At 44.1% G+C, this 27,834-nt stretch overlaps 1 protein-coding gene across 1 annotated transcript; it reads right to left on the reverse strand.

Annotated features, from left to right (window-relative positions):
• Nucleotides 1-1,278: 1,278 nt before the first annotated feature.
• Nucleotides 1,279-27,619, reverse strand: rras2 (RAS related 2). The gene is made up of 6 exons (XM_028956443.1): nucleotides 27,214-27,619; nucleotides 7,050-7,137; nucleotides 6,273-6,375; nucleotides 5,321-5,429; nucleotides 4,141-4,259; nucleotides 1,279-3,879 (listed from the first exon to the last, which is right to left on the reverse strand). The coding sequence occupies exons 1-6, from the start codon at nucleotides 27,313-27,315 to the stop codon at nucleotides 3,792-3,794; spliced, it is 609 nt and encodes a 202-aa protein (XP_028812276.1). The 5' UTR covers nucleotides 27,316-27,619; the 3' UTR covers nucleotides 1,279-3,791.
• Nucleotides 27,620-27,834: the final 215 nt, after the last annotated feature.

Here is a 27,834-nt window from a genome sequence, read left to right on the forward strand (position 1 = left end):
GCAAAAAAAATAAGTACAACCAAGCAAAAAAGTCCTCATTGTTCCCAATTAGTAATTTTCCCTCTGTGACATATGTTAGATGACATCTTACCAAAAATTCACGGTGTCTGAGCAGTTCAAAACTATATTGGATAAAATGTTCCATTAATTTCTGTTTCTATTATTTAAGTAGCTCAAAAATATGTTGGTCATGACATAAGCAATATAAATACAAACATGTTGTTTGTAAAACAAAATTAATGTACATTTTTACTGTAGTGTATAATACTTAATTGCAGTTTTAGAGAAATCTTTTTGCTGTTTAAAATGATCATTTGTGCAATTTAAGGTGTAATGGAAATGCAGCTGCAAGTACAATGGAATTCCTTCATCATGTAATCAGCCAGGCCGTCTAAGCCCAACAGCGTCCTCTAGTGGGCAGGGCTAGCTAGGAATTGGTACAGAAAAGGTATTTTACTACTGAGTATTTTTGAAACTGCCAAAAGTACAGAACAGGAGCAAGGGGAAACTTAATGTACAAAAACTCAGAATAAAGATATGTGGCATATGAAAGTGATGTAGCACACGTGACACGTCACAGCACAGCACCGAGTGCACACAGAGAAATGTGGTCTCTGCATTTAACCCATCCCGAGGGAGCAGCCATAAAAGGCACCCAGAAAGCAGTGTGTGGGGACGGTACATTGCTTAGTGGCACCTCAGTGGAATCATAGTGAGGGAATATTTATAGGTCACATGTGATGGGTGTCATGAAGCTCCTTTGATGCCATCAGAAGTGTTTTTCATCTCAGTGATGTGACAGAGATGTCAGGGTTCATTACCAAAGCAGCAGCAGCTAAATATGTCAGTGTCACATCAAACAGATTCAAATGTATATGATATATATCATTCTCACTCAACCATAGAAATAACACATGCCCTGTCCAGCTGTAATTACTGTTGGAAATAATTTTAGCAAGTCTAAAAAAAAAATCTTATTTAGTGTTGTATTTTTGATGTCCATGGTTGTGCATTGTCATATAAAGGCATCTTCAAACCCTGTGAGCACCTGTAGCTACAGTTTTGTTTCATTTGCAACATTTTAATTTTAAATATAAAACAACCAAATGACCTTTACTATGTACTGTATTAAATTGTTCCATTAAATAAAATAAATAAATAAAAACAGAATCCTTTGTGATTGGTATTTCTTTTGGGCCGGTATTCTTGAGTAGATCAATGAGTTTATTTTGCAAACTTCATAAATCTGAACCAACCAAAGTAAATGTGTAGGCCATATTGTTCAATCAGATTTTTATTATAGCACCAGAGGCTATACAAGGAGACAGGGGTGGGTGTGAAAACAAGGACACATTATGGATCAGATGTACACAAATTCTGTTAGAAACAGGGGTAGGGGGAGCATCATGAACTACTGCTAAACCCTACTGCACAGCAGAGTGTTGCGTGATGTTTCCACCGGCGCCACAACTTTACCAGCACAGACACGGTTGGTCCACCCAACAGCCGTGTGTGGATGCCTTGCATTGCGGCCAGGTGATGGAGGACTAGTGAAGCCAAACAGGTCACCAGCTCACCAGGGCACAAAAAAATAACATGAAGGAAATGATTTTGACCACAGTTTCACGAATGTAGGCCTAGAGCCGATATTTTCAGTTAAAAGCAAACTGAGAGAATTAAATACTCCTCTTTACATATACACACAGTTGTGCCGTGAGAGCATATTCACTTACAAACATATAAAAATACTTGTTAACTAGTCTGATAAGAAAATAATGTATAAAAGTATATAGTAAAAACATTTAATCATGTCCATCAAAGGATCACTTCTGATCTTTTTATCTTATATTACATGATGATAAAACAAAATCTAAAATTGTTTCACTGTATCCCTTATACAGAAATACACAGATGGAAAAGGAAGACAAACTCAAATGGTGAAATGTCTAAATAGTGATGTGAACCCTTGTGAAGGGAGACCAGGTGACCGGAAGTCCAGCCTGCCAGGTATCAGTTATATGACAACAGTGTGTTTTCTGGTGTGTGTTCCATTACCAGGCGTGTGTGTTGTTTTGTGTGATAAATGACACATCCCTCCTTACTAAAGTTAAGCCATCCACAGAGCCAAGTCTAAGTCTTCCCAGTTTTAAAGGGATATGGATCGTGGACACAACAATCGTAGACAACGACACTTAAAGGGACGAGAAAAGATCTTGCGGTATGTAGTATGTGGTTGTACGTACTGTACAATACATGATGTAAGTGACTTTCGGCAGTTCTATAGCGGGTCTCAAAAATCCACATCTTCATGTAAATACTGAAAATAAGGACAAATTGGGTCATTTTGCAACTGTCCATTTTCTTCATTCTTATTTTTCAGTGCATTGACCACATGATTTCACAATTATGTAACTTCATTTGTCCACAGGGCTTCATCTAGTCTGCCTGAACAGAGTACATTTCAGGACTGTAATACTTCATATTGCTTAGAAAAACACTTAATTACAAAAAAATTACTTTATTGGCCTGAATATAAGACTAATTTGTATATTATATTGTCTAGATTATTAATGTCATATGACCATTCTATTTCTCCTGTATTTTTTTTAAGTCATATACAAAATTTCAATAGACATTTGAGACCCACCATAACTTTCCCCTGGCAACGGTTTCCATTTCCATAAGATAAACAATGCAACAACAAACACAACAGAACAACAAAATCCTATAAATGTGGAATCAATTCAAAATGTAAGGCAAGAACATGTGACAGTTTTCTGAGACCGGTTATGTAATATCGGTACTGTACCACCAATGGTCTATTGTGCACCAGTGAGGAGACGCTAACTAGTATCCATCCTGAGTGTGAGACCATCTGGAAAAATTAAACTTTGCGAGCGGAGCAAATTGTGAACAATCTGGTGACGTGAACTGTATATCACTAATGATGAGTATATGAGCCTTACAACAGACGTCGGGCTAACTGGATTTGGCCTTTTGTAACAGCTGCGGCACATATGTGGTAACAACCCACACTTCAGGGCTATGTATATACATACACACTGCAATATATACGTTTTTGTTGCTGTTGTTGAGTGTGTCAAAAAAAACAAGCTAGTCAACCTCACACACTGCACAGTAGAGATTTCTTACTTCTTTCCAGATGCGCTCTCAAATCACACCAATTTCACCTATGTACAGTAGCTGATTAGCACATGAATAAAAAACAAAACAAAAGCCGCGCATGGCACGGCACGGCACACAAAGCTTCATAAGATCACTTCATTCTATACCGCCCGCAGAGCAATGACAAAATGTTTCAGTCTTCTCCATTCTCTACATATAGTTTTTTTTTTCTGTCATTTCATTTCATCTTGGCAAAAAAGTACAAATCACTACAAGGCAAGATAAGTCCGTCAAGAATCAAAGACATAAAGTTATGGAAATGTAATGCACAATTAAGAAGCAAATGTTTAGTGTTGGGCATTTTCACATTGAAAAGCGTGTTTTTTTTCCTTTCTTTTTTTTTTTTCTTTCTTCACCTCTTTTATGTAATTTTAGCTGACGGTAAAATGGTGAGTTCAATCATGATTCGTCAGTTTGGTTCTTCTAGTAGTGAAGTCCCAGATGGGCGAGGCTCCCTGATAAGGCTATCATAGGGACTGCTGTCTTAGGTCATGCACATGTAGAAGGCAGCGGTCATCCACACAGGATGTGATGTCAGAAGGCGGGGGTGGGAGGGTGGGGGCACTGGTGACAGCAGCTGAATGATTGGTGGCCGAAGGTGTCACTTAGACAATGACGCAATGACAGCCACTCTTGTCTTTTTCTTTACGCGTGGGCTCTGGTGAGGGTGGGCACTCCTGCTCCTGGAACTTCCTGTCAACAATTAAACGAGGGTTTTATGTAAATTAATCCATAATGCTGTAGAATCGAAAACCTAATTTAATTAGAACAAGAGCATGAAATAATGTGAGACTGGATCTGAGGAGTGGTTAGGGCTTAATTGAAAATGTAATTTACAAACTGCAACCTAACACAAAGTTTACGTCCTAAAAAGTGAGGTTTACTAACTGAATAAATGAAAAAGTATGTTTAAAAAAACATGGTCAGAGCGCCATCTTGAGTCGGTCCACCCACCTTATTACTCTGACAAGCTCGTGGAAGGCCTGGTCTACATTCATGCGGATCTTAGCCGAGGCCTCCATGTACGTGACTTTCAGTTGCCGGGCCAGCTGCTGACCCTCCTCTTGTGTCACCTTCAGAGAGTAAGGAGACCGGTCAAAACATCATTATACAGATTTTTAAACACATAACAAGCATGGCGGTCGAGATTTATAGCCTGTGGGCCTTACACCCTCTAGTGGTGTAATATACACATGCAGTCTTAACCACAGGGGAACGTCATTAAAAGCAAAGCATAAAAACCACACCAAATGACCATACTAATCATCGTATTTAAAAAGACAAGTTGGTTGTTATATATGTATTCTGATGTGTGGCTCTCTGTGGGGAAGGCGAAGTTAATTTGTGTGAAACGCTGGCTACTCTGCTGCGCTCCGTTTAGACCTCCTGTAGTGGAAAAATCATTTCGATGGATGATGAGTACTAACTGGGGTTCTCTTCACAGTCGTCAATATAAACAATTAAGAAGGTCAATAAACCTTCAGTGGACAGAGAGGATGGTTTCTGCCACTGGGTGTCACTGTGTGTGAAAGATTGTGCTCTGCAATGAGGATCATAGTTTCGTGTGTGCATTTGATCTTCATTCCCCACTTGTTCCAAAGTAAAAAGATGAAATACTTGTAGACAATTTTCAAACTGAAACTTTTTTCTGTGGATATAAATATAATATCTTTATATCTTCATATAAATGTTGTTTCCATGTTTTTATTTATGAATCCATTTTAATATTCAATTAAACCAACGTCTGACTGGTTGATTCAGGTAAAAGGGTTAAATTGGCCGGTACTAATAAAGGAATTACATTATGAACACTTAAATAAAAATAATTATATAACAAAATTATCAATAGATTGTTAGTGCTGTTTTAGCTGCAGAAGTAATTTTTAAAATTGCTAAAATAAATCACAGAAATCAATATATTGCAAACACCTAAAATGATCAAAAAGTTTTATGTTATGTTATGTTATGTTGACATTTATCGGATAATTAGATGTGATTTCTGTGTCAAAAGTGCTGTCTGAAATTCGACATCATTTGAAATGAGTCTCCATCTCACATTTCCAAAGATGGGAGAACATCGGTGGATTCCAACTGTGCACCACAGTGTGGAATTCTGGAAGAATTACACACTCACCTGCCTCTGCTGCTCCAAATCAGCCTTGTTGCCCACTAGAATCATGGGAAATTCATCCCGGTCCTTCACTCTAAGAATCTGTCTTTGGAACTTGTAGATTTCTTCAAAACTGAGGAGACAAAAGAGAATAACTACAGCTGAATAGAATTCCTTAAGCCCTCTGCTTCTCAGAGCTTTCTCATCTCCCGCCCCTTGGCCTCTGTTTGGAGTTCCCCGTCTTCACATCTCCCCAGAATGCCGCCTCCCAGCCATATGAATGAACCCAGGCGCTCACGCCCCCTCTGCACATGGGCAGCTGCACATCAGGCTCTTTTATGAATCGGATCAGATCTGGTCCGAGGGGCCGAGCCGAAAGGCACAACGGACACAATGAAAGGAGCCCATTCTTCCTGCACAATGTTACTCCAACCAAAAACAAACATTGTGAGAACGCAGCCAGCAGATGCAGGCTCTGCTATATGTCCGTCCTGCTGCTGGAAACGATGGACACCAGCACAGCATGAGGGATTGCAGTAAACAGTGAAAAATTGCCCCCTTAAAGCGTTGGGGGATCCCAGCCAATGGAAAGCGGACAGCTCACCCTGCTCCAGAGCAGGGTAATGTAAACCCAGGAAGGAAACCCTGTTTACAACATAAACACTTGGGGGGGGGCAAGGACACACACATTCAATACACCGTCCATACACTAAAACACACACTGACTCACATGTACAAAGAAGATTTCAATGCACAGGGTCAGAGGTCAGTGCCTGTAACAGGATTGTAACTCGGGTGTCTGAGTGAGAGCCTCTGCTGGTTCATTCAAGTAGCAAAACCAAAGGAAGTAACAATGAAAGTGAGAGAACTTGACAAAAACAACAAGGGAGAGAGAAAGGGAGCAAAAGTAAAAGACAGAAAGACAGAATCAAGAGAAAAGGGAGATGACCCAGTACATGACAGGAGTGTCACTCACCTTCCTCTGTCAGTGACGGAGAAGACGAGCAGGAAGCCCTCCCCTGTCCTCATGTATTGTTCTCTCATGGCTCCAAACTCTTCCTGTCCGGCTGTGTCCAGAACTAACACACACACACACACACACACACACACAGGTAGATCAACCTGCTGTACTTGTCTCTTATCTAAGAGTGGTGATAATTAAAATCAAGCCTATTTATCAATTAATTGGCCTAATTATTATTGGAATTAAATAGAGGAGTATGTTGGACACATTTGATGACTACTGACCAATTAAAATCCCACCCCCTTCCACAGTAGATTTTCATTCTGGCAATAAGGCCAATAATGGCTCGAAGAATGATATTTTGATATCTAAATATCTATTTAGAATCGTCATGGTTTTTAATAGATTTTTTTTTTGTCCATTAAAATGACATTGTTCGTGTTGTAAATGAATATGGTAGCTGCAATATCTGCACAATCAGCAACAATTACTGTTCAGATCCAGTGGAATGCTGTGTTCGTCAATGCAAGGCTGTCACTTTCAACGGTTAATTATCTTAGTAGAGCTGTAAACCGTTGCACTGATTAAAGAAGCAATAAAACTGTCAACATTTTTTTTTAACAAATCTAGGATTTCTGTTACATGAAACAATGGTTATATTATGCTGACAGTATTATATGAATATATAGTCACAGGTATTTCACCAGCCCTGTCTTACTGTGGGACCTGGGGCCGGCTCTCCGGTCATTTCACTGATTTATCCCACTGCGACTATATGGGCGCACTTACTGTCCAGCCGAGCGGCCCTCTCATCAATCACGCACTGCTTCGTATACGAGTCCTCGATCGTGGGATCATAGTCCGTGACGAAGTATGACTGGAGGAAAACAAGAGAGAGGGAGAGCATGTGAAGTCTTCATCACATGGGTCTGGTCACACTGCTGCTGTGAGACGTCAGCAGTGGTCGGGAGGGAGGAAACAGTCTGTTCATTCAGCTCCCCTCACCTCACAGCACCAGCAGGCGGCATAGCGGCTGCGAACACACCGTTTTTTTAAAGCTGTGGTTAACAAAGCCTTACCAGGAAATTTGTTTTGGTGATTTTTTTTGGAAAACGACGTCGGATCATATGTTCATGTCCCCCACCACACTTCCCCATGTCACTAACAACCTCCAACGGGTGTTAGTTAGGCCGAAACCATTATCCACACAGGCCACAGTGAGAGATGGGGGAAGGGTGGACATTTTTTACATTTTTCCCATTTTTCTTTCTTTTTTGGGTCTCTCCTCTGGGACGGGGTAAGTGGTGACAGCTGAACACTGTGTACTCAGTGGGTCCCGTCTCAGGCTGGAACGGTCACACCACACTGCAAATGTGTGTAAACACAAGGGCTTCTGGGATCGCTCTGCGTTCAGAAGGGCATGTGCCGAAGACTTTCAGAATATGGACGCAAACACAGCGCGTATTTGTAAGACGTATACCTGGAAAAAGGAGGTGAAGGGGCGCAGTAAAACTGTGCATTTTAAACAACTGTCTGCAGATTTAATGAACACGGCTTATTGAATATTGAACACTTCACATTCAAAATCAGTGCAGTGACCCCGTCTACTTAAATAAGACCCCGTCTACTTTAATAAGTGTTCAGAATACAGATCATGAACGGTCTTTTTTTTGTCCTGTAATTTCCCTCTGAGGTCTATGACTTTGCTTCACTAACCTTTCACTCTCTCAGTGTTTTCTTTATCTGAAGCGCTTTTTTTTTCCGAGCAGTTTTTCCTTCGTCTGTCATTCTCAAAATGCACACACGCACACGTACAGCTATTCTGCGTGCACGCAGGCCTCCATCAGAGCCACATGCTCACTGTTCAATAATTCAAGGACGGAACTACACATGCAGTCTGTTCCACAGCACGCACCAGTGTGTGTGTGTATATAGAGGGCTAAAAATTCCACCTGCAACAGCTTGCACTTTCACTTTCATACGGACACACTGAGCACGGCCACAAAAACACTAGCAGAAACACAACGGTGCATGAAAGGAGGTATAGGTGTGTGAGGCATGATCAACGGAATGAATGAAGGGGGGGGGTGCGCTAAAGGAGTAATGTTCCGGGAGACATTAGATGAATCAGTTTTAAATCAGCCTGGGCTCTGATATGGGTGAGAAAGCAGAGCGGCGATACCGCTTCAGCAAAACAAACACCTCTATACAGTAATGCTGCTGTTTTTGACAGATTTGGGATGCCACTATGCATCTTCTTATATTTTTCATAAACCTTTATACCAGGGGTATAAAGGTCTGCTCACATGTGGAAAAAGGAACGCTGGGCTCTCTTGCTCAGAGGTTTTTCCATCGGAAGCCGGAAGGCTTCTGAGCCTTTCTCTCCCCCTCTTTCTCTTCTCTTCTTCTCATTTTTATTTTCTCTGTAACCTTGGTACCTTTTTACATTCAATATTCACATGTAACTACAATAATTATTTACCGGTGTTAATAAATTAGAAACTGTTCATTTTTAACCTCTATTGTGCCATGCCTCTTTCTGCCAGGTAACATCAAATTGGAGTGGTTGAATACAGTGCTTTGTGTGGAGGGAGAAAGAGTTTTTCTACACACTCTATTCTCTTCTCCCACACCACATGGTCTTTTTTACAAGTGTATGAGCGAGAATCGGACAGAAGTTTTATTTTGTTTATTTCCAAATGGAACCAGCACACAAGAAAATACTTTCATATATGTCTATTAATTTTCTTTTTACTGTGTGGACATCTATTGTGTTGACTCAAAATGACAGAGACAGAGAATGAATGAAAAGTTACCAAATAAATGCTCATATAAAAACATATTACATGATCACATATTGTAAAACTATTGAAAACTATTTCTTAATTATACAAATTGCAAATGTGCAATGAAATATAAGTCGAGTAAAATATTATCCCGTAGTCAGAAGGTTGCCGGTTCGAATCCCAATCCCGGGCGCCTGTCATGGCTGCCCACTGCTCACTAAAGGTGATGGTTAAAAGCAAAGGACACATTTTGTTGTGTCACCGTGTGCTGTGCTGCAGTGTTTCACAATGACAATCACTTCACTTTCACACTCTCCAAAAAAAAAATGACCCAAAAGTGCCGGAGGTATTCACCCCCCATTTATAGAGGAAGCCACACTTCCAAGGCTTCGTTTGTTGTCGGTCATGTGGTTTTCTGCTTAAATGATAGACGCCTCGAAGCGGGGCTTCATCTGCCTCACCCCCTTATACTTGATATGCGCTTGGGAGCTCCATGTGCCCATCACTAGTCACCAGTATAAAGGCCGCTGCTGCTGGATCAGGTGGTGGCTGGGGGAGACATCCTAACAGGACCAACTATTTTGTACCAGAGAACCAGGAAGTGGACTGCACCATAAATGGCTGCTTGAAGGGGAAATGTTAATTTTCTGTTAATTTATTTATGTTAATATTGATTTGGAAAAATATTGATTAGGTAAAATTTGTTTCTATATTTACCACGGATAAACTGAGTGTGATGTTCGTGGTTTGGGTTTGTCTGTGTGTCGAATGGTCTGATCAGCCATTACATATGTTCCCCTGTGTGTTCCATTGTTAGGTCAGTTTGGTTCTGTTACTGGGTTTGCTTAGTTGTAATAGATTTTTCTAAGTTAGATTTATTCATTTTTGTTGACCTCTTTTATGGGCCCTTTTTTATGATTTGTTACTTTGTGAGCTGTTAGGTTATTTTTTGTGGGTAAATAAAACCACCAGTGTCCTGCTGCCTGCTGAGTCGAGATGGTGGGGGAAAAAAACAGAATTTACAGGCCCTGTTAATACTGCAGTGCATCCTTTGGTCGCCTCAGAACTGCCACAACTGCATCCTTTCGGTTAATTAACACAATTGATGGCAGTTTCCTTTCACACCATTTCTCAATGAGCCTTTTTAAAAATCACTGGCACACCAATGCATGAGTGTCTTGGGGACAGCGGATCCTTCCAGAAACGCACAGAATGCAACTGAGCTGTTAAATCCTGGCAGTGTTGCTGTTCTTGACTCTGTCAAAAGGGAGCTCGTTCTCGTTCATACCAATTCTCCCTAAATTCACAGGCCATGTGTCATTAGCATTGATGCTTTAACCTCACTGCTGCAGCTTCATACAGCATCTTTATTATTCAGGAACTACATTTGTAAGCTTTTAAGATTCAAGAATTTTTATCTTTCACTTATTGTTACATCAATGTGTAGTACAAATAAAGTTTTAAATTGTTTCAGATAATTAAAAGTTAAACACTAATGCAGTACTAAATGATAATAATAAAAATTAAAAAATGGATTTCAATGCCCCCAAAAGGTCCTGAAGGTGTTAACAACCACTCTTTACAACATGTCTGTCTGCTGTAACTGCAGACAGTATGATGCAAGGTTAAGTGTAATAATAAAACTTTAATCACTGTTTAATCACATATGGAATTATAGGTCACACAATGAACAAGAAAGCCCACGTTTTCACCTGCACTCATTGGCCCATTTCATATTTAAGGCCTGATGTCTCTCATGATTTAAATGTCAGGCCGAGAGTGAGGGCAGCACGGGAACACAAGGTGGCAGAGAAGGCATGGCTCTGACGGCCACCACACCTCAATGCCCACCTGTCTCATAAAACTGCACCCGGTGCCCTTGGCCCGGCAGGGTACATGCTGGTGGGGAACTCCAAATAGTGGGGGGTCCATCTGGTCTGTTCAGTTTCTGTGTGTGTGTGTGTGTGTGTGTGTGTGTGTGTGTCAGACTGTGTGTTTCTCCTCAGTGGAGTCAGCAAAGTGACCTTTGCCCCCACGTCAGCACAAACACCCTTGTTCCTTAAGCATCGGGACCGAATGCCAGCCACAGCTCCGTTCATGAATAAATCAGCAGATTCAACGTTTGCCGGCGACTGTTGGTTTCATCACTGCATGAAAGGAGCTTTCTCTGAGAATACAGAGAGCATGCTGGAGCTTGACCAGTGCCGAGCACTTCAGACAGACTTTTAACTTTGTGTGAAGTCCTGTTTTCCCTGGAGTCGCCATAAAAGCCCTCTGTGCCAAGGGAGCACCAATTAAAATGCCTTACCCACAGTTTCCACGCCAGCAAAGTGAGTATTTTACACAATCACTAATGTGACAGTACTGAAAATGTACAGAGACATGTAGGAAGAGGACGGATGAAAAGATGGAGGGGTTCTGTGAGCACAAGAAAACATACTGAGCGGACCGGCACCACAGCATGCTGGGAGAGGGAGGAAGAGCCCCTCCCCGGCAGGCTGAGGCAGGCGCGAGCCCCTGCATTTTGTTCGGGACCAAAGGAAGGAAGTCCCACCCACACAACTGGGCAGTCCACCCAGCAAGGCCTGGTGGGTGGCGGCGGGTGACATCACAGCTGAGATATTCCATGTAGACCCTCCCAACAGCAGCTCCCGCCCGATGCCCACCGCCCTGCACACTCATCTCGTCCACAACCAAGACTACCCTTTTCAGCGAGTTGGAGTACGCAACGCATAAAAAATACCCACCAAAGCACATGAGCATGCCACCTTATGGCAGTAATTGCTGTTAAAATTCAGGAATGAACAGCATCCTAAATGATTTGACAAATTTCCGAAAATAATAGATAAAATAGAAGAATATCAGAGTCACATCACTATGGAATATCACTAGTGGTCAGTAAATATGAGGTTTTAAGTAGGTGATGCCAATCAAAATGTTTGGGTGTCAAATATTATTATATAAACAATGAAAGTGAAAGTGATGTTTCTGTCATTGTCATACACACAGCACAGCACATGGTGCACACAACATTGAACATCGGGATTCAAACCCGCAACCTTCAGGTTACAGGTCCGCTTCCTTACCCACTAATCCGCCCCTGTCCTGGTAATTAATATTATTAATAGTAAAAGCGGCAAATGAGACTCAAATTGCTGGAATATTATTGACTATTAACACTATTGTCTTAGCTACAGTCTCTGCATGTACGTCTGCATTTGATTGCCATTTTGAAAAATCGACTAATCAATTTCCTCCAGGTCATAAAAAGTATTTTGGTAAATAGCTGTGAATAAAAAAAATGCTTTGATGCACTTGACAGTGAATGTCAGATGCAGAGCTATGTCTGGCGCGACTCTGCAGCAGCAGCAGTGGAAATGCATCTCTGTAAATTCATACGCTCCAACCCTTCACCACTTCCTCCCCATATACACGGCTCTAGTGCTACAGTGAGGCCGAGATCCCACATGTGGGTAGCAGGCCTCTGGGTGCACCTTGTCTCTGCAGAATTTGTGCATCCAGCCACCAGCATACAGATAAGAAGCTTTTGATGAATTTCTTTTCTTTTTTTTATATATATATTTCATGGCTCTATGAAAAAAAGATTTAATATTCACAGAAATAATAAGGTGACTAATTAAGAGAAAAATGCACAGGCATCAACAGTGAGTACTTTACCCCAGAGGGTAAAACTTGACAAGACTTTCTGAAAGGACAAAACCCCCCCAAACTAAAACGTCACCAACTTTGCATGGCTGCTGACTCAGCTGAGCACCCGGGGATTGATGGGTTTGTGGTATGGCAGCGGCTGGTGGCAGTGAGTCAGGAGAGCCTCTGGATGACAGGTGTATGGAGCCATGTCCGGTCCACCGCTACTTTAATTAAAATGGGACGATGGGTCACGGGCCATATGCCAGAATGGAAATTTCATAAAAAAAAAAAGTCTTCCTCAAGCTAGTTCAGGTATGGTAATATCTTAATTAACCATGTCACTGTTTTTAATCAGTGTACTGGGGAGAGTAGAGAATCATTTGATATATGCAATTATTACGGATGCCGTATGATTTTGAAAATTCAATAGAAAAGTTGGAAAAAACGACCAAAAAAAGGGAAATCTGACTTTTTCGGTGTGGATCACGCTGGAGCTATACTTTGACTTACCGTTCCACACATTGAAAAAAACAACCATGCCATGGCAGAGCTGTGCGAGAGTAGCAAAGCCGACGTAGGTCGGTCGTGAAAACCGTTTTTTTATCTCAGCTTTCGGCCGAGCTTTAAACAGACTCAACACTACTTAAGACTACAGTCATTTGGGGAACGTTTCTGACATGCATGCGTGTGCTTATGAGTAACGGAAATTGCTTGGAAAAGGTTTAGAAATGAAAACAAGATATACGATCAAGTTTTCCACGACTGGCCCCTGCTCTGAGAACACAGAAAACAGCAAAGCAACATACTTTAATAAACTGTTGTAGAATTTGTGTACACTATGACTGCTGAATCTATACAACGGTTATAGTTTACAGTGTGGCAGCAATCAGCACATAAAAATTTTTTTAAAAATTAATAATCAAACATTAGCGAACAAAGCAAGGTTTTACACCACAAGGCATAAAGTCAAGGTCCTGCAATGCCTTGAAATAGTGAAAATTGCAAATGCAACGTTATTGTGTTGTGACACTACAACCCAGAAACTGTAGACACAATTTCCCCAATGAAATGTGGAAAACAGCAATTCATGTAAGGGTGCAAGAGCCAACATTTACACAAGATATAATGTTTAATCATATTTTACTGTTTCCTATGTACAAATTTTAGAATATAGCAATAAATTGTGTGACATAGATGTTAGTTCATGTAGCCCAGCTCCACCTCCGGGGTGAAATGTGCCTGCAAGGAGGGCGTTTTAACACCTGGATTGCCCAAATCTGCAAAACCCATGAGTGCTACCTCACTTCCCGTCACACTTCTAAACTGGGTTAAACTCTGCTGAGCCAGGCAAGGAGGTTCCACTTCCTCCTTGCTTTACTGAAGGGTAATCGCCGGGTGGGGCCGCACCGACGGGATAGCCGCCTGCCCCACCTCTCCGTCTCAGAGCAGGACTGGCTCAGATTTACAGCCCGGGCCCTCGAACAACAAAAGACCACCATTTCCTGGGGAAACACCCTCTTTTCCCATGAGCTCATGCAACCCAGAAAAGGCCAATTATTCAATAATAATAACAGTCCAAGAGAAGACAGGAGGCGCACAATGATCCTGCTTCTTTAAAGGGCACCAGGGTACAGGCAGACAAATGTTCAAAATTTCCGCTTATCCCCAGGCTGCAGCGCGTCGCCAATACACCTGTGAGGACATGCAAGCCGCACGACGCCTGAGGTCTGACATGGGTCAGGACGTTACGAGTAGCCTTGAACCCAGGCCTTCGTTGCGTCTTCGTCAGACGCAGATCAATAGGCTGGCGCTCCTCCAAACCCGAGTCAGCCAGCCAGCCAGCCACCCACCCACGGCCGGGCCCTGTTCGCAGACAACCGCCTCTATTCACGCACGCATCCCCCCACGCGCTGGAGCCCGGCTGGAGGCGTACCGTCATACATCACCAGCCTGGCACGTGAGCCTCTCTTTATTCCCCGACCTCGGCACAGCAGTCTCCCAGCACTTACACAGCAGATCCAAACACACCCCGGTAGGGCCTGGGCGACTGTGAGGAACCGCAGGACCACGGCAGCGGGGGGAATGGGCCAGGATCCATCAGACCTTGCAAAATGTCACCTGCCTAGCAGCAAAAGCAATGCACTTCAAGCAGCAGATACATTGAAGATGATCTAAATGTCAAAAATCTACATCAAAACTGATTTGTTAAAAGAGCAAAGATATACAACGACCCTAAGTGGCTATGAGATCACACACTGTGTGTATGTGTTATGTTTTACCCCCATACCTCATCAGAGGTGAATTAAGTTATCAAACCAAATATATTACATGAAGGAATACATTTTAAATACGAATTAAATGAATTGCTCATTTATGGGTGCATTTATTTCATATTCTGTTGCGATTAGGGTCTGTGTTCACACACAACACTGGCATAAAATTTGAACACAAATCAAGACCTGACGGTGCTTAATATGCCAAGAGCATCCAGCTCAAAGTAAAAAAACTCATCAACGTCCCTTCTCCTGCATCGGCCAATCAAAACCAAGAAGGGGCGGGGCTTTGTACAGAAAGTGCAGACGAAGCCTGCCGATGATTTTAAAAAAAATGAGTCAACGTGAGCCAAGTTCAGACCAAGCGGAGGGTGATTTGTCATTCATCTCTGCAAACATGCTGCTGATTCTTCAGGGTTGTTCGGACTGAGTTCACCTTTTGTTTAACTTACACTACGTGTTGGCCTTAGGGTAACTGAGGTCACTGCAGATGTCCTCCCACACCAGGCAGTTAAGTGGGCCTGTGAGCTAAAGGAAGTGAGGCTCTGGTCCACAGCAGAAGGGTCTGTGATGCCTTCCCACAGCAAGGGCTGCCATCCCGCTGGGAGTAAAGGGGAGGCAGAGAGTCCCGACCCACCGCCTCTCTGGCATTACGGCTTCAATCGGAACCCTAAGGATCAGCTGGTGCCAGGCCTTCTGACCTTCACCCTTTTTGAACTCACCCAGGGGCTCCACAAAAGGATCAAAGCCTCGTCTTTCACAGGCCTGCTTTTTGATGGCGGCCCAAGCTCGCTCACTCCAGCAGACCCGTTTCAGACAGAAGCCCGCTGAGGTGCCCGATCAACATCAGTGGCTCAGTGGACGCGTCTCAGCCACCGCAGCCTGTCATGTGACCGAGTTGGTGCTAAGCCCAGCCATTGTGGAGCCCACGGTTTAGCTAAGCCCCCGTCTGTGTGATTCTGCTGCGAGGTGCAGAAATCGCCCCCCCCCAACCCCCCCGGTTTGTTTAGCCCCCGGCTCTGTGAATGCAGACCTCCATCACGCCCAGGTCACTCTGCCCATCTGCTCCACGCTGTGAAATACGGGCGGCAAAATGGTGTTGGAGGGCCGAATGCCACTTTGCTCGGAAAGGGGAAGATGGCGGGAGCAGGAGATTTACGGCGAATAAAGTAAAACAGGTAGATCAGGCCGATCAGCTCTTGAGAGCACGAATCCGATAGTACGGCGATATTTCACTCAGCCGCATTCAGCAGAGGCCCGCAACATGGAGCCTATTAACGAAATTAGACGGCAACATCCACCATCCCCGCTACAAGCTTCACCTGGCCAACGGAACGGTTTCTTTTTTAAAAGGTCTCCCACCACATATGGCCACCTGTAACAGCGGTTCCTCCTGCTCCGACAAAAAAAAAAAGAAGAAGAAGAAGAAACGCAACTTCCAGGCCATATCAAGCAGCACAAGCTATTTTTAGGTGCTGACCCCTCTGCTGAAAAATGAGAGTTCTGCACCACTGCCAGGGCCGGTGTTGTTGAACAGAGCCGAACGGGAGGTGGGGGCGGCGGTGAGCTCTTTCCTTGGCCCGGGGATAGAAAACTCTGCGGCATGAACAGTTTCAGGACAACTGTCGCACAACACGCAGGCAGCAGGAGCGCTATTTCTGCAGCAGACAGCCGCTCATAAATAAGACTTAATGGACCCCCCTCACCCCACCACTCCACAACCGCAGCCGCTCCGGCAGGATCGCTGTCCTCACCGGGCCTCTCCCCTCAGTGCGACTGATGCGGCCTATGCAGCTCGGGTCCATGCACATTTTCACCATATGAAGGAGTTAAAGCAGCACCAGGCGAGGCTCCAGCCACATTGAAACATACATCATTCGCGCTCAACACACAAACCCAATGATCCCGGCAATGGGCTCAACTCAGCATTTGCTAGTGATGCACCAAAATAAAAGCTTTTTTGTTATTTTTTTAAAGTCGCTCCGGATGAGGACCTCTGCCAAATGCTGCAAATGTAAGATGGAACTGAGAACCGTTGAGTGACGTCAAAACCAAAAGCCAAATTCTGAAGAACGAGCAAGATGAAGAGTTGCTTTTTATATTCAGTGTCCTTGGTTGCCTTTTGTCCTCTGCCTCATCATTAGCAATGATTCACTTTTCAGGACCAATGTGTGCCCAAAAACATTTTAACGAACTGAATTTACAGGACAGCAGCACTCACTCGTAATCCGACTCAACCTTTCCAAAAAAAGAGCTAAGTAATAAACAAGACTAAACAACAAGCAAACATATAAATCATGTCAAATAATGATGAACGTCCCCATTCATGGCACTTAACTTCGCCGCGGTGGCAAATGGTCGTGTGCATGGTCTGTTCCGGGCTCATGTATCGTCCTCCTCCTCCTCCTTCCTCACCTGTTGGGTGACGGCTGTTGTGTGTCCCATTCCGTGACAGGTGCTGAGCTTTAATGAGTCTCCATCATCTCAGCTGTTCCAGCACAGTCAACCCACAGAGCCACCGGCCAGGGACGCGTGTGCCGGGACCCCGGCCCCAGAGGCTGAGCTCCCTCGCCGGCCTCCCCGTAATCTTCGGCCAGCTGTTTTCTGACATGGCGTGGACGCGGTGTACGGAGACACGCTGGCTGATTCTTCACGGTTGTCGGCAGAGAATATCTATATTTCTTAGCCCGCATCTGCGCTCAAGTTCGACTGAGAATCCCCAGGGCCGTACGAAGTAAATCTTTACGCTGTGATGTCGTACTGCTGCCTGACTTAAGATCAGTGGGAAGACGAAAGAGGGTGAAATCTATAGACCGAGTAAAAATGTATGTGCAAACGTCATTCGTGGACTGCAAATGCTACTGTAGATATGCGAGCCCCAATACTTTTTCTTCCGCTTGATAAATAAACAAATGAGCTCCACAAATGCCAGCGTACCTGCTATCTTCTGCAGTTCCCTGTCAATCACGGCACATAAAAAAAGTCCATAATTAAACACGCACACAGCAACACAAGGATGATAATACAAATGTGCTGGCTGAAGTCCATGGGAAAATGGGCTGGAGCACTGGAAGGAATCTAGACCAGTGCAGGTTATGAATTAATAATAATGTTCGGCATTGACAAAAGTACAGAGACTATAAAAAAAAGGAGCATGGAGCAACATCTGCAAACAAGGGTAATGACAACCCATAAGAACAACACAACACATGGCAAACCTGATGCAAAATGTCAACGTTTATGAGCGTCATTTCAGAAAACATTTCCAAGAAATGTCACGTCCCGGGTCAAATGTCCTCACTGAGACGACGCAACCGGCCCAGTGCAGTGGCAGCAAACCGCATCTTGCCTCGGACAAATCGATTGCAATACTACATTATAATATATGATTTCACCAGCTAAGCAGGACACATCAGGACACACGTACAATAATGTATGATGTTATTCTGATGACACTGCACTTACGAACAAGTATAATGACCTTTATCAATAATACATATACATAATGGCCGTAATTACAGCATGTTGACTAGTTACTTCTAATTCAGAAACTAAGTATCTAATGCAATATAAACCACATTTTTTTAATGCATTGTTTTTTTAATGTTTTATATGTATTATCATATATAATTTCATTTATTATGTCTGTATGTCTGTTTTTAAACAAGATTCAGTTACTAAATCAAACTTATTTTTCCATGTACTGAGTAGCCGATTACTCAACAAATGTACATTTGTTGTGACTATATAATATTATTCAAATATTTAGGATGCTTTCTAGAAATTTCCAGAACATAAGATAAGATGATCCATTATTAGTCCAACAAGTGGGAAATTTACAAGAAAATGTCTGATTGGAAAGTACCACAAAATGAATAAGAAATTATCATTTACAATGTAAGAAATAATGATTCAAATTTAACTTTGTCAAAGGATCCTCCATTTGCACCAATAACAGCTTGGCAACCTGGTTGTAAATATATCAAAAACTGGGACATTTATAAATGACACTAAACTTCTGAACAGTAGTGTAAATGATGTGTGAGGTGGTTTTACAGTGAAATTTGTAGTGGACTGAGCTCAATTTGTTTTCCCATCACAGCCGCTTGGTTTAAATGCACCGTGACTTTGTGGGTTTGGGAGGACGGGGAAAGGTTGAGGAGATAATGAAAGCAAAACACAACATAAACGGCAGGAGCGTGCGGGCCCAGGAGTCTGCCCGCTGTGCCGACTCTGTTTGTTGTTGAACGGCGCTGCAGAGTGAGTGACCCTGGGTCGGTGTTGTCTCAGACACAGCCATCCTAAGCATACTTACAAACAGCACTTCCTCTTCGTTTTTTTTTCCGTTTTTTTCCAGGAATGAGCTGAACCGGTTCAGCTCATGATCAGTTCAGAGGAATAAATGTTGGTATTACTGACATCATTATTGTGGGAAGTGTGGGTAGGTTTGAAGCTGACCATTCCACTAGTATGTTTTATAAAGTGCAACGTTGCCTGCGGAGGTTAAGGTTTTTTTGCAATGAATTACTCTGGTCTGTGAGAGCTGGGCCTGGCTGTGGGGTGGGGTGGAGAGGGGCTGGGGGACTGTTTGTGTGTGGAATGCTGGTGAGCAGGAATGAAGGGGGGGGGGGTAATTCACGGGCCAGTCTTCCGGGATCAGGCGCCATGAACTGACTGAGTCACAGCAAGGCTGAGGTGGCACCTCCAGCGCTCAGAGCAACGGAGGGGGACCGGCTCAGCCCGGCGGAAAGTCATCTGAGCTCTGGCCAACGGGGGAGGGGGGGCGCGCTCCCACACAGCCACACAGGAAGAGACGTCTGTCCACAGGCTGGGGCAGGGCCAGGGGTCACAGTAAGGGTGAACTTTGGTGGCACTTTTTGAATGTGTTGCTATATTGCCACTTGTTGCTATAGTTTTAGACATAAATCAGACAATAAAGTATAAATCCCAACAAACAAACGAAATTTCTGGAATTTCTTAATCACTTAAGACGACACTCCCACGTCACACAGCCCTGGGCCAACAGCCTCACAATAATCTGAGCCTGTTCATGCTCGGAAGTGATTATCTGTAGATTGTCGTCAGAGAAACAGGGGGACTTTGGAAATTTGCCTGCCTAAAGCGTATTTCACAATTTAGAGAAATAAATTCTCCTCCACCTTACAGTTACACATTTAGTAAGATGATCATCTGCAGATGATACTTATCCACGCAAATATGCAATTTTAGTTTACAGTCCCAATTATATTTCACTGTAATGCACCATTAATAAATTGTCGTAGTATATAGTGATTGGAAGCTACATAAATGTTTGACATGAAAAAAAGTGCATTCCACTTTCCATTTGCAGACACACTGTAGCAAAGCGAATAACTTCCAACTGCAAAAAAAAAGCTGAGCGCGGCGATGAAGCTCTCCGTGCAGCTGCCTTGTGTAAACAGGATACCTCAAGAGTAGGTGAGGTCTTTGAAAAGCCGCACGGCCGTCAGAGAGAGATGTGCGTGGGCAGCCCTCCGCTGAGGTGGAACAAACAACAGCCACGTTCGTGCTGCCAGCCTACAACCAGGCACACAACGCTGCACCAGATGTGAAGTGGGGAGGGGGGGGGGGGGGGGGGGGGGGGCACAACTGGTAGCGTCGGAAACACGAACGCCGCTTTTTGGGGGTCAAACAAACACGGCGGCGGCATTTCCAAATCTCCGCGTCCGGCATCAAAGCTCCCGAGGCGATAGGAAGCCAGATATCCGTACAAAAATAATAAGGACGGATAAGCGAGCAGAGCGTGCGGTCTACGTGGCTGAGCAGAAACCTGAAACGGCGTTCGAAGATCCGCATCTTCCACACCTAACGGCCGGGTTCTCTCCCGATGCCACCCCCTCATCATCCGGGAGTAGCCCCGCGAAGCGCCAGTCCACGCTGGGGGGGAAATTACATGGCACAGCGGGCAGGGCAGCGGAGAGGATTTCAGTACACTTCCTGGCCACGTTTCATGCGCTGTTTACATGTGCGCGCCGGCTGTCGCCAGCAAATCACGTCTCCTATCAGAACCTGGGTTCCGGACGCTTTGATCAATGTAACACTGGCATATTTCCTGGGAAAAAAAAAAAAACAGGTTAAAAATACCACCTCTCTAAATGTGGCTGGTGAGCTTCCTGCATAGTTAAACATGTATGCATCCTTTGAAGTGTTCGGCTTTGCCCCATGCCGAAACATCCCATTACTGCTTAGAAACTATTCAAAAGAATCGAAAGAACTGTGGATTTGTCTCGGTTACTCCAAATACACACGTGTTTATGTCCGTGACTTGGTGGCGTTTATGATGTTTTATTTCAGCGTGTTCATCCGTAAATATGGCCCACCATATTACTACCACTGTGTACCGGAGTAAAACACTCAACCCCAGAGTTGATCTGGGCGACTGAGTGAGTCGCCCTCTAAATGCAATGAGATATTATTCAACGTAAATCACAGTCGTTTCACAGATGCCGCAGATGGATTTCCTTCATTTTTTTGCCGTGTTGATGGACCAATGCCCCAAATACTCCTTTGACAGTAAGAGTAACTGCAGGATAACTGGAGTTGTGGATATATCTGTAAAATATGTTATTTATTCATTTGCACGTATGGATAAGGAGACCTCGTGATTTCGGTTTTGGGTGACATGGCCGTCGCCGCAGCAGCAGGAAACACTTGTCAGCACGGCAGCATGGTGAGAAAGCAACAGGTGACTCTGCAAGGGGACAAACCCAACGGCGTTTGTTCTGTAGCCCACCTCAGGCACAGTACCCTACATACAGGCGCGTTTACACATACACAGCCGCACAGCAGAACTATACATATATTTACATGCATGATCAAACACACACACACACACACACAGTGCAACCAAGAAAGCTCCATGTTCTGATGGCTGGCGGTTATCTATAGAGAACAAGCACACAGAAAGGTCACAGGGACGCTTATAGCCCAGCGCGACAGCACCTGTTAGGAGAGACATGGTTTTTTGCAGGGTTTTTTTTTTTTTTATTCTTTTCAACTGTGTACATTCTTATTAATGTATAGTCATAATTCGGAAGCGACACCACACACCCACAGATCTCTGCAATATCTAAACAGCATAGTTTCCAAAAGAACCTGGCTACGTTACCATGATAGACTTTATGTCATGTTTTGTAAGAGCAATGTTGTTATTGACAGAGCAGATAAAAAGTTCTGTTATAGATTCCTGGACACACAAATTACCCAAAAACTAAAACGTAAGTTATAATTAAATAGAAATGGAGGGCAAACGAAGAGAGAAAAAGCAGCAGCGGCAGCTTGCCTCCTATAATATCACTGGTAAGGTATGCAATACATCATCCGGCCAGCCTGACTGGCTCATCTTGCCCCAAATACAGCAGCTTCCCAGGGCAGAGCCTGCAGAGGCTGGTATTCCAACACCTTGCTGATGATATACTTTACAGTTTACGGTTTACTTTACACATCACACGCCAGTTATGATGGATGTAGACAGACAAGCATTGCAATAACTGCACCTTGCTGTCCCACGTACAAAGAAGAGCCTCCCTCTCTCTTTTTCAAATGTATTTATTCAATTAAGGAAAATTCCTCCTATATGACTTCAGCGCTCGGTAATCAGAACCATGTACCAGACCAAGGAGAGGAAAGGTGGGGGAGGGGCGGGATGGCAAGCACTTAGCAAGGCACTTACACAGGAGTAGCTGATACTGATCTGCTCCGAGGCCTGTTCTCGTTGCGTGGTCCCATTTTTAGTACGGGGTCTCGGCGCATTCACGCCGAAAACAACGCGGCCACAGAAAGAAAACGGGGGGAGGGGGGTGGATTCACCTCTCGTAGAAATGAGAGGTGCCAGACCGGGGAGCTAATATTAGTCCGCATGCGATTGTGCCTTTTCCCATAAAGCTGGCTACTACACGCTCAGGACCACAACATAGGTCAATGCGACTTAAGGTCAGGTCCTTCTTAAGTACCACAGGTCAACTTGCCATGTTAACGATGGACAAAGTGTTCCGCAACACCAGTATGTTTCATAAAGACCATATTTCTTTATGCTTTGTCTATATAATGTGTGTATTATTATACCACAAAAAATGATGTGAGCACAAATATAGTATCGCATGACAGAGAACTGCACGAACAAGACATTGGGGTCATGGTCCTCAAGTCCTCACTATGTTTTCTGAATGTTATCAGAAAAGAAATTAAACTAGCCTGGAAATGTATTACCATCCTCTTCTAGCTCCTCTGGAAAGTGACTTTTCTAGCTCTATATTTATATATGAAATTTGATTTATTACGCTACCAAACATACTCCCTGGAAGTTATTTGTGCCCAACTATTTGATATTTAAATGCAGCCTATAATATATTACACCACACACCCACAAATCTCTGCAATATCTAAACAGCATAGTTTCCAAAAGAATAAACATGACAGTGTGTTCACGAGTGCATGCCTAGCTGCAGAGGTGGATAGTAACAAGTTACGATTACTTCAGTACCTTTCTGATGTAAATGTACTTCTAAGAGTAAGTTTAGAACGCCATACTTTTTACTTGAGTACATTTGTGAATTAGAAATTCTGCTCTTAAATCAATACATTGGGCAACTCTCAACATGTTTATACCATTTATTCCATACATTAGATTAGTAGTAACAATAATCACATTGTACTGTTTCACCAGTCAGACGTAGCTAAAGACCACACACATGACCACACAAAAACGGGGTACCATAGCGACACAAACTCATCACGAAGCACGGACACAGAATGAAAAATGACAGATGCGACTGTTTCCAGTACAAAAACCAGCATTATCGTTTAGCTGTTTTATTTAATATAGCAATGATAATGATATAATTAGCATTTATAAGATTTATGCTAAGATTTAGTTCAGTAATTACTAAAATTGTACTTTAATTATTAGTAGCATTATTAAATAACATAATTAGCACATTTATATTTTTTCTGTCTGAACACATAAAATAACACAAAAAATAAATTAGATATTAAAATCAATAAAAGTTACTCGGTACTTGAGTAGACTTATCACTACATACTTTTGTACTCTTACTTGAGTCATTTTTTTGGATGACTACTTTTCACTTGAACTATGGGTATTATTATTTTGGAGTAACAGTACTCGTACTCGAGTAAAATGTTTGGCTACTCTACCTACCTCTGCTTAGCTGCCATCAAACACTTAAAACAGACTCACACGTTCGGTGTCGTTCATGGCGAGTCAAAAGACTGACTGGTTATTGAGTCATTCGTTCCAACGTTGTGTCACTGCATAAGTCACCTCCTGGACGCAGGCTGTTCTCCATGGTTATGGATTTTCGCACATTTGTTTATATAGTGAGGTCATACATACAGCACCACAATCACCTCATGCCTCTGCATTGTGTCACTGGGGCTGATCCAGCAGTTCGAAGTGATCAACGTTCAAAAACTCATGTCGTATGGAGGTTGATTTCTATATTTCTGCCTTCTATTTTTTCCCCTTCAGTAAATCTGAATCCCATATTTTCCCATGCAAATCCCAGAGGCCCCCAGAGAATGAGCAGGAGTGGAGTGGCTTCCTTTTCCAGAGCATGAATTCCGGCTTCTCCGTGGTCATTAACCCAACATGAATCAGATGTAGCCTCCCCCTGTTTCGCCTCCCTTGAATGGGAAAAGCCTCCACTCGGTGGCCAGCTGGAGAGGAGAAAGCTGACTGGGACGTCCAGAGACACTTTCCCTACTGATACACAACTATGTTTCTGACTCAAGCTCACACTGTGGGTTTAGCATAAACACAAGACTACGAGCTGGTAAATCACACACATCACCAGAGATCAGACCTCAAAACTGCTACACAGAAACTTCTTCAGCTTAATGTGTGACTCCATCCTGCCAAGTGTGAGGGGACAGTAGGACCAGTGCGAGTTCAGTCCCAGACAACAATGTCTGCAGAGGTTGATTATTAAACAGGCACTGTCTCTGCCAATAGGTGTCGAGCATCGACAAATCTCTGACGAAGTCACCTGGGCCCACCCCATGTCATCCTGTTCATTACGAGCTCTGACAGGCCTGTACGTAGCGTAGAAGCGTACATAATATTTAGCGCTTACAGTACAGTTTACTTACAATGAGTAGTTACAGGGACAGTTAGGGTTAAGTCTCTTGCTCAAGAACACAACACTTTGTGGTCATTTGGTTCATAGGCAGGTGTCTTCCCAAGTAGGCCGGTAAAGGATATTAAAAAAAGCAAAACACACGTGGCGGACGGGTCGACCCCCAAGTTCAACATTCTCAACTGGTTGTTGCCATGACAAAGCAATCAGCCAGCAAAGATCTGCGGCTCCAGCAGTTATAATACAAACAGTGCCTGGCGGACCATAGGGTAAAAGGTTCCCTTCTGATATTTCTTCATGAGCGGAACTAATTAAATTACCGCCACGGCTTATTTTATTAAGACACACATTAATAACTGACATATTACAACTAATTTAAATATAGCTGAAATTGTGTCATTATCTTTATAACAGGGGGAAAGGTAAATCTTAACATGATGCGACAGAATCAAATTGCTCTTAATCTGACCCATTGGTTCTCAAAGAAACACCTAAAGCAGAGTTCAGGCTGAACTAACTCAAGATCCATTTTTGAGACTAAAAATCTCCGTTCGGAGGAAAACTGGCCGTGAATCGCGATAAATATACAATCAGTTGCGGCAGAGCTTCAGACAATGACAGGGCTGGACACGGGACAACATAAGGGGGCGGGTCCCTGCATTTATGTCTAAGAACAGAGAAACCTCACAGTCCACTTGTTTAGTCTCATTTACTGATCTTTGCACAAACATATCTCATGTTGCCTGTTTTGTTGGTCATTCAAACACTCGGCTTTGCGTGTTTCAAGTGTGACTTTCGTGACAGACCCAAAAGAAGGTTCTAGCGTGGAAAGACGAACCCTTAGAAGGTTGTGTAGTGTGAACTCTACAGCGATCTTGCGTGGTCGGAATTTAGCCTCAGTGCTTTATATCACAACTTGGCGATCTGTACAATGATGTTCCAACGCGATCAAACCTGGGGAAAGGGAAAAATCCTTCAACCTGACCAAAACTGAATTACAGCGGCAGTCACCTGACATGAACGCTGCGTCCGTATCATATATCCCATGCAATTACCGCACGCGAGCAGTAAATCACCTCAATTGGCGAGTAACCGGCATGCGCTGCTCTCAGGGGCAACCGCGAGCCCGTAATCCGATCGGGCCAATATCCAGGGTATAAATTTAATGAGATTTCAACAGGGCCACGTAAGTTGCGTACGGGGGGGGGGGAGTTTGGGGGCACCCCAAAAGCCACAAAACAAAAAGAAAAGAAAGACCCTCTCACGCCGACACAGACAGAAAGGCCCCACCAAATCGGGTGCCTTGCATTGTGCAGTGGCGTGTCATGGAGCGGTGGCTGTGCTGAACGTAACCGGCTCAGGACACTTGGGTGGCTGCACATTAGCGGCCAATAAACGGCAGCAGGCCGTGAGCCGTGTTTGTACCAGCAACGCCTGTCTGGCGCACGGCCGTGGCCCGGTGGCTTTTTATGAACGGCACAGATCCAGCGCACTTGAGCCAATAAACAATAAAACTCACGTTTTATTTATTTTTGGTTGTAACTACATAAACTACATAAAAATTTTTACTCGAACTTTCAGCCTGGGGCGTCATTTTTTTTTTATTAATTGGAGTGGGGGGGTGGATTTATAATTATTATTATTTGCCATTCGAACTCTTTACCAAAACGAAACAAAAAAAAAATGTTCCCGTCGTCTGGTCCGTGGAAAATAAAGACGCAGATTGCCAAACTGTCCAAGAATTAAAGCGATTTCCGAAACCTCGATGAGCTCGAGCAACAGGATAAAAAAAACGCCACTAAATCTTTTCCTTTTCGGCATTTCCTCGGTGCAAACGCAGCGCCGACCGATCGACAAACTCCGACGCGGTAAAGTTCGCGGTTTGGACGGCGGCCGTGGCCTGGTGCGCAGCGGCGACGCGGCTGTCTGGGCCGGAGTGCGCGACAACTCCGCGTTCCGTCCCCGAGCAGGAGAAAAGAAAAAGGAGGGACCAGCCGGGCCTCGGCCGAGGCTGCGAGCCGAACCCCCCTCTCCCTGTCGCGGGGTCCCCGGTCTCCCCCCTCCCGAATTCCCTTACACCCCCTTTGCTCGCCCGGTAGCTACTCACCTGAATGAACTGGATAGTTAACGCGGACTTGCCGACGCCGCCGCCCCCAACTACGACCAGCCGGTACTTCTCCTGCGCCGATCCGTCCTTCCACCCGGCCATCGGGGACGCACGCTGCTGCTCTCGCCGCGGTGTGAATGGCAGTGAGCGGACACCCGCCGCCCCGTGACAGGCCCTCAGCTGGGAGAAACGGCGCGGCGGAAGACGAGCCCCGCGGCGAGCGTAGTGCGTTCGGGCGGGAGGGCGACGCGGTCCGTGCGCGGTGACGGGGGTGATAACGACTGGACGCCGCTCGAGAAGCCTGCCGCCGCCGCCGCCGCCGCCGCCTCGGTCAGTACGCCCTCCTGTACGGCGCTTCCAACCACAGCGCTGCAAGATGTTGGAAAGATTGGGGTGAATCGGTTCGTTCAGTACACGCGGCTGCCGCCAGGGGCGCACTCGCCGTTACAATAACTCACTCTGCACGGTTTTATCGACGAGTTCACGGTTAAATTAATCCAATTTGCAATCAGCGGACACAGGACTACTACATAGTTCTTGTTTTTTTTTTTTCATTGTGGCCAGAAGGTTCAGTCGGGTGTGTCGCACGTCTTCAAAGTGGACATTTAGTCTAGACTATAT

The sequence above is a fragment of the Denticeps clupeoides genome, chromosome 16, assembly GCF_900700375.1.
Source record: "Denticeps clupeoides chromosome 16, fDenClu1.1, whole genome shotgun sequence".
Lineage (NCBI taxonomy): Eukaryota > Metazoa > Chordata > Actinopteri > Clupeiformes > Denticipitidae > Denticeps > Denticeps clupeoides.

What these genes read in the sequence shown, in the direction of transcription:
- rras2 (XM_028956443.1), bottom strand. Translation starts at nt 27,315, where the DNA reads ATGGCCGGGTGGAAGGACGGATCGGCGCAGGAGAAGTACCGGCTGGTC. An exon ending in GAGGGCCGCTCGGCTGGACA is followed by an intron (nt 6,376 to 7,049) that starts GTAAGTGCGCCC and finishes TGTGTGTGTTAG; the next exon opens with TTCTGGACACAGCCGGACAG. An exon ending in TCCGTCACTGACAGAGGAAG is followed by an intron (nt 5,430 to 6,272) that starts GTGAGTGACACT and finishes TTGTCTCCTCAG; the next exon opens with TTTTGAAGAAATCTACAAGT.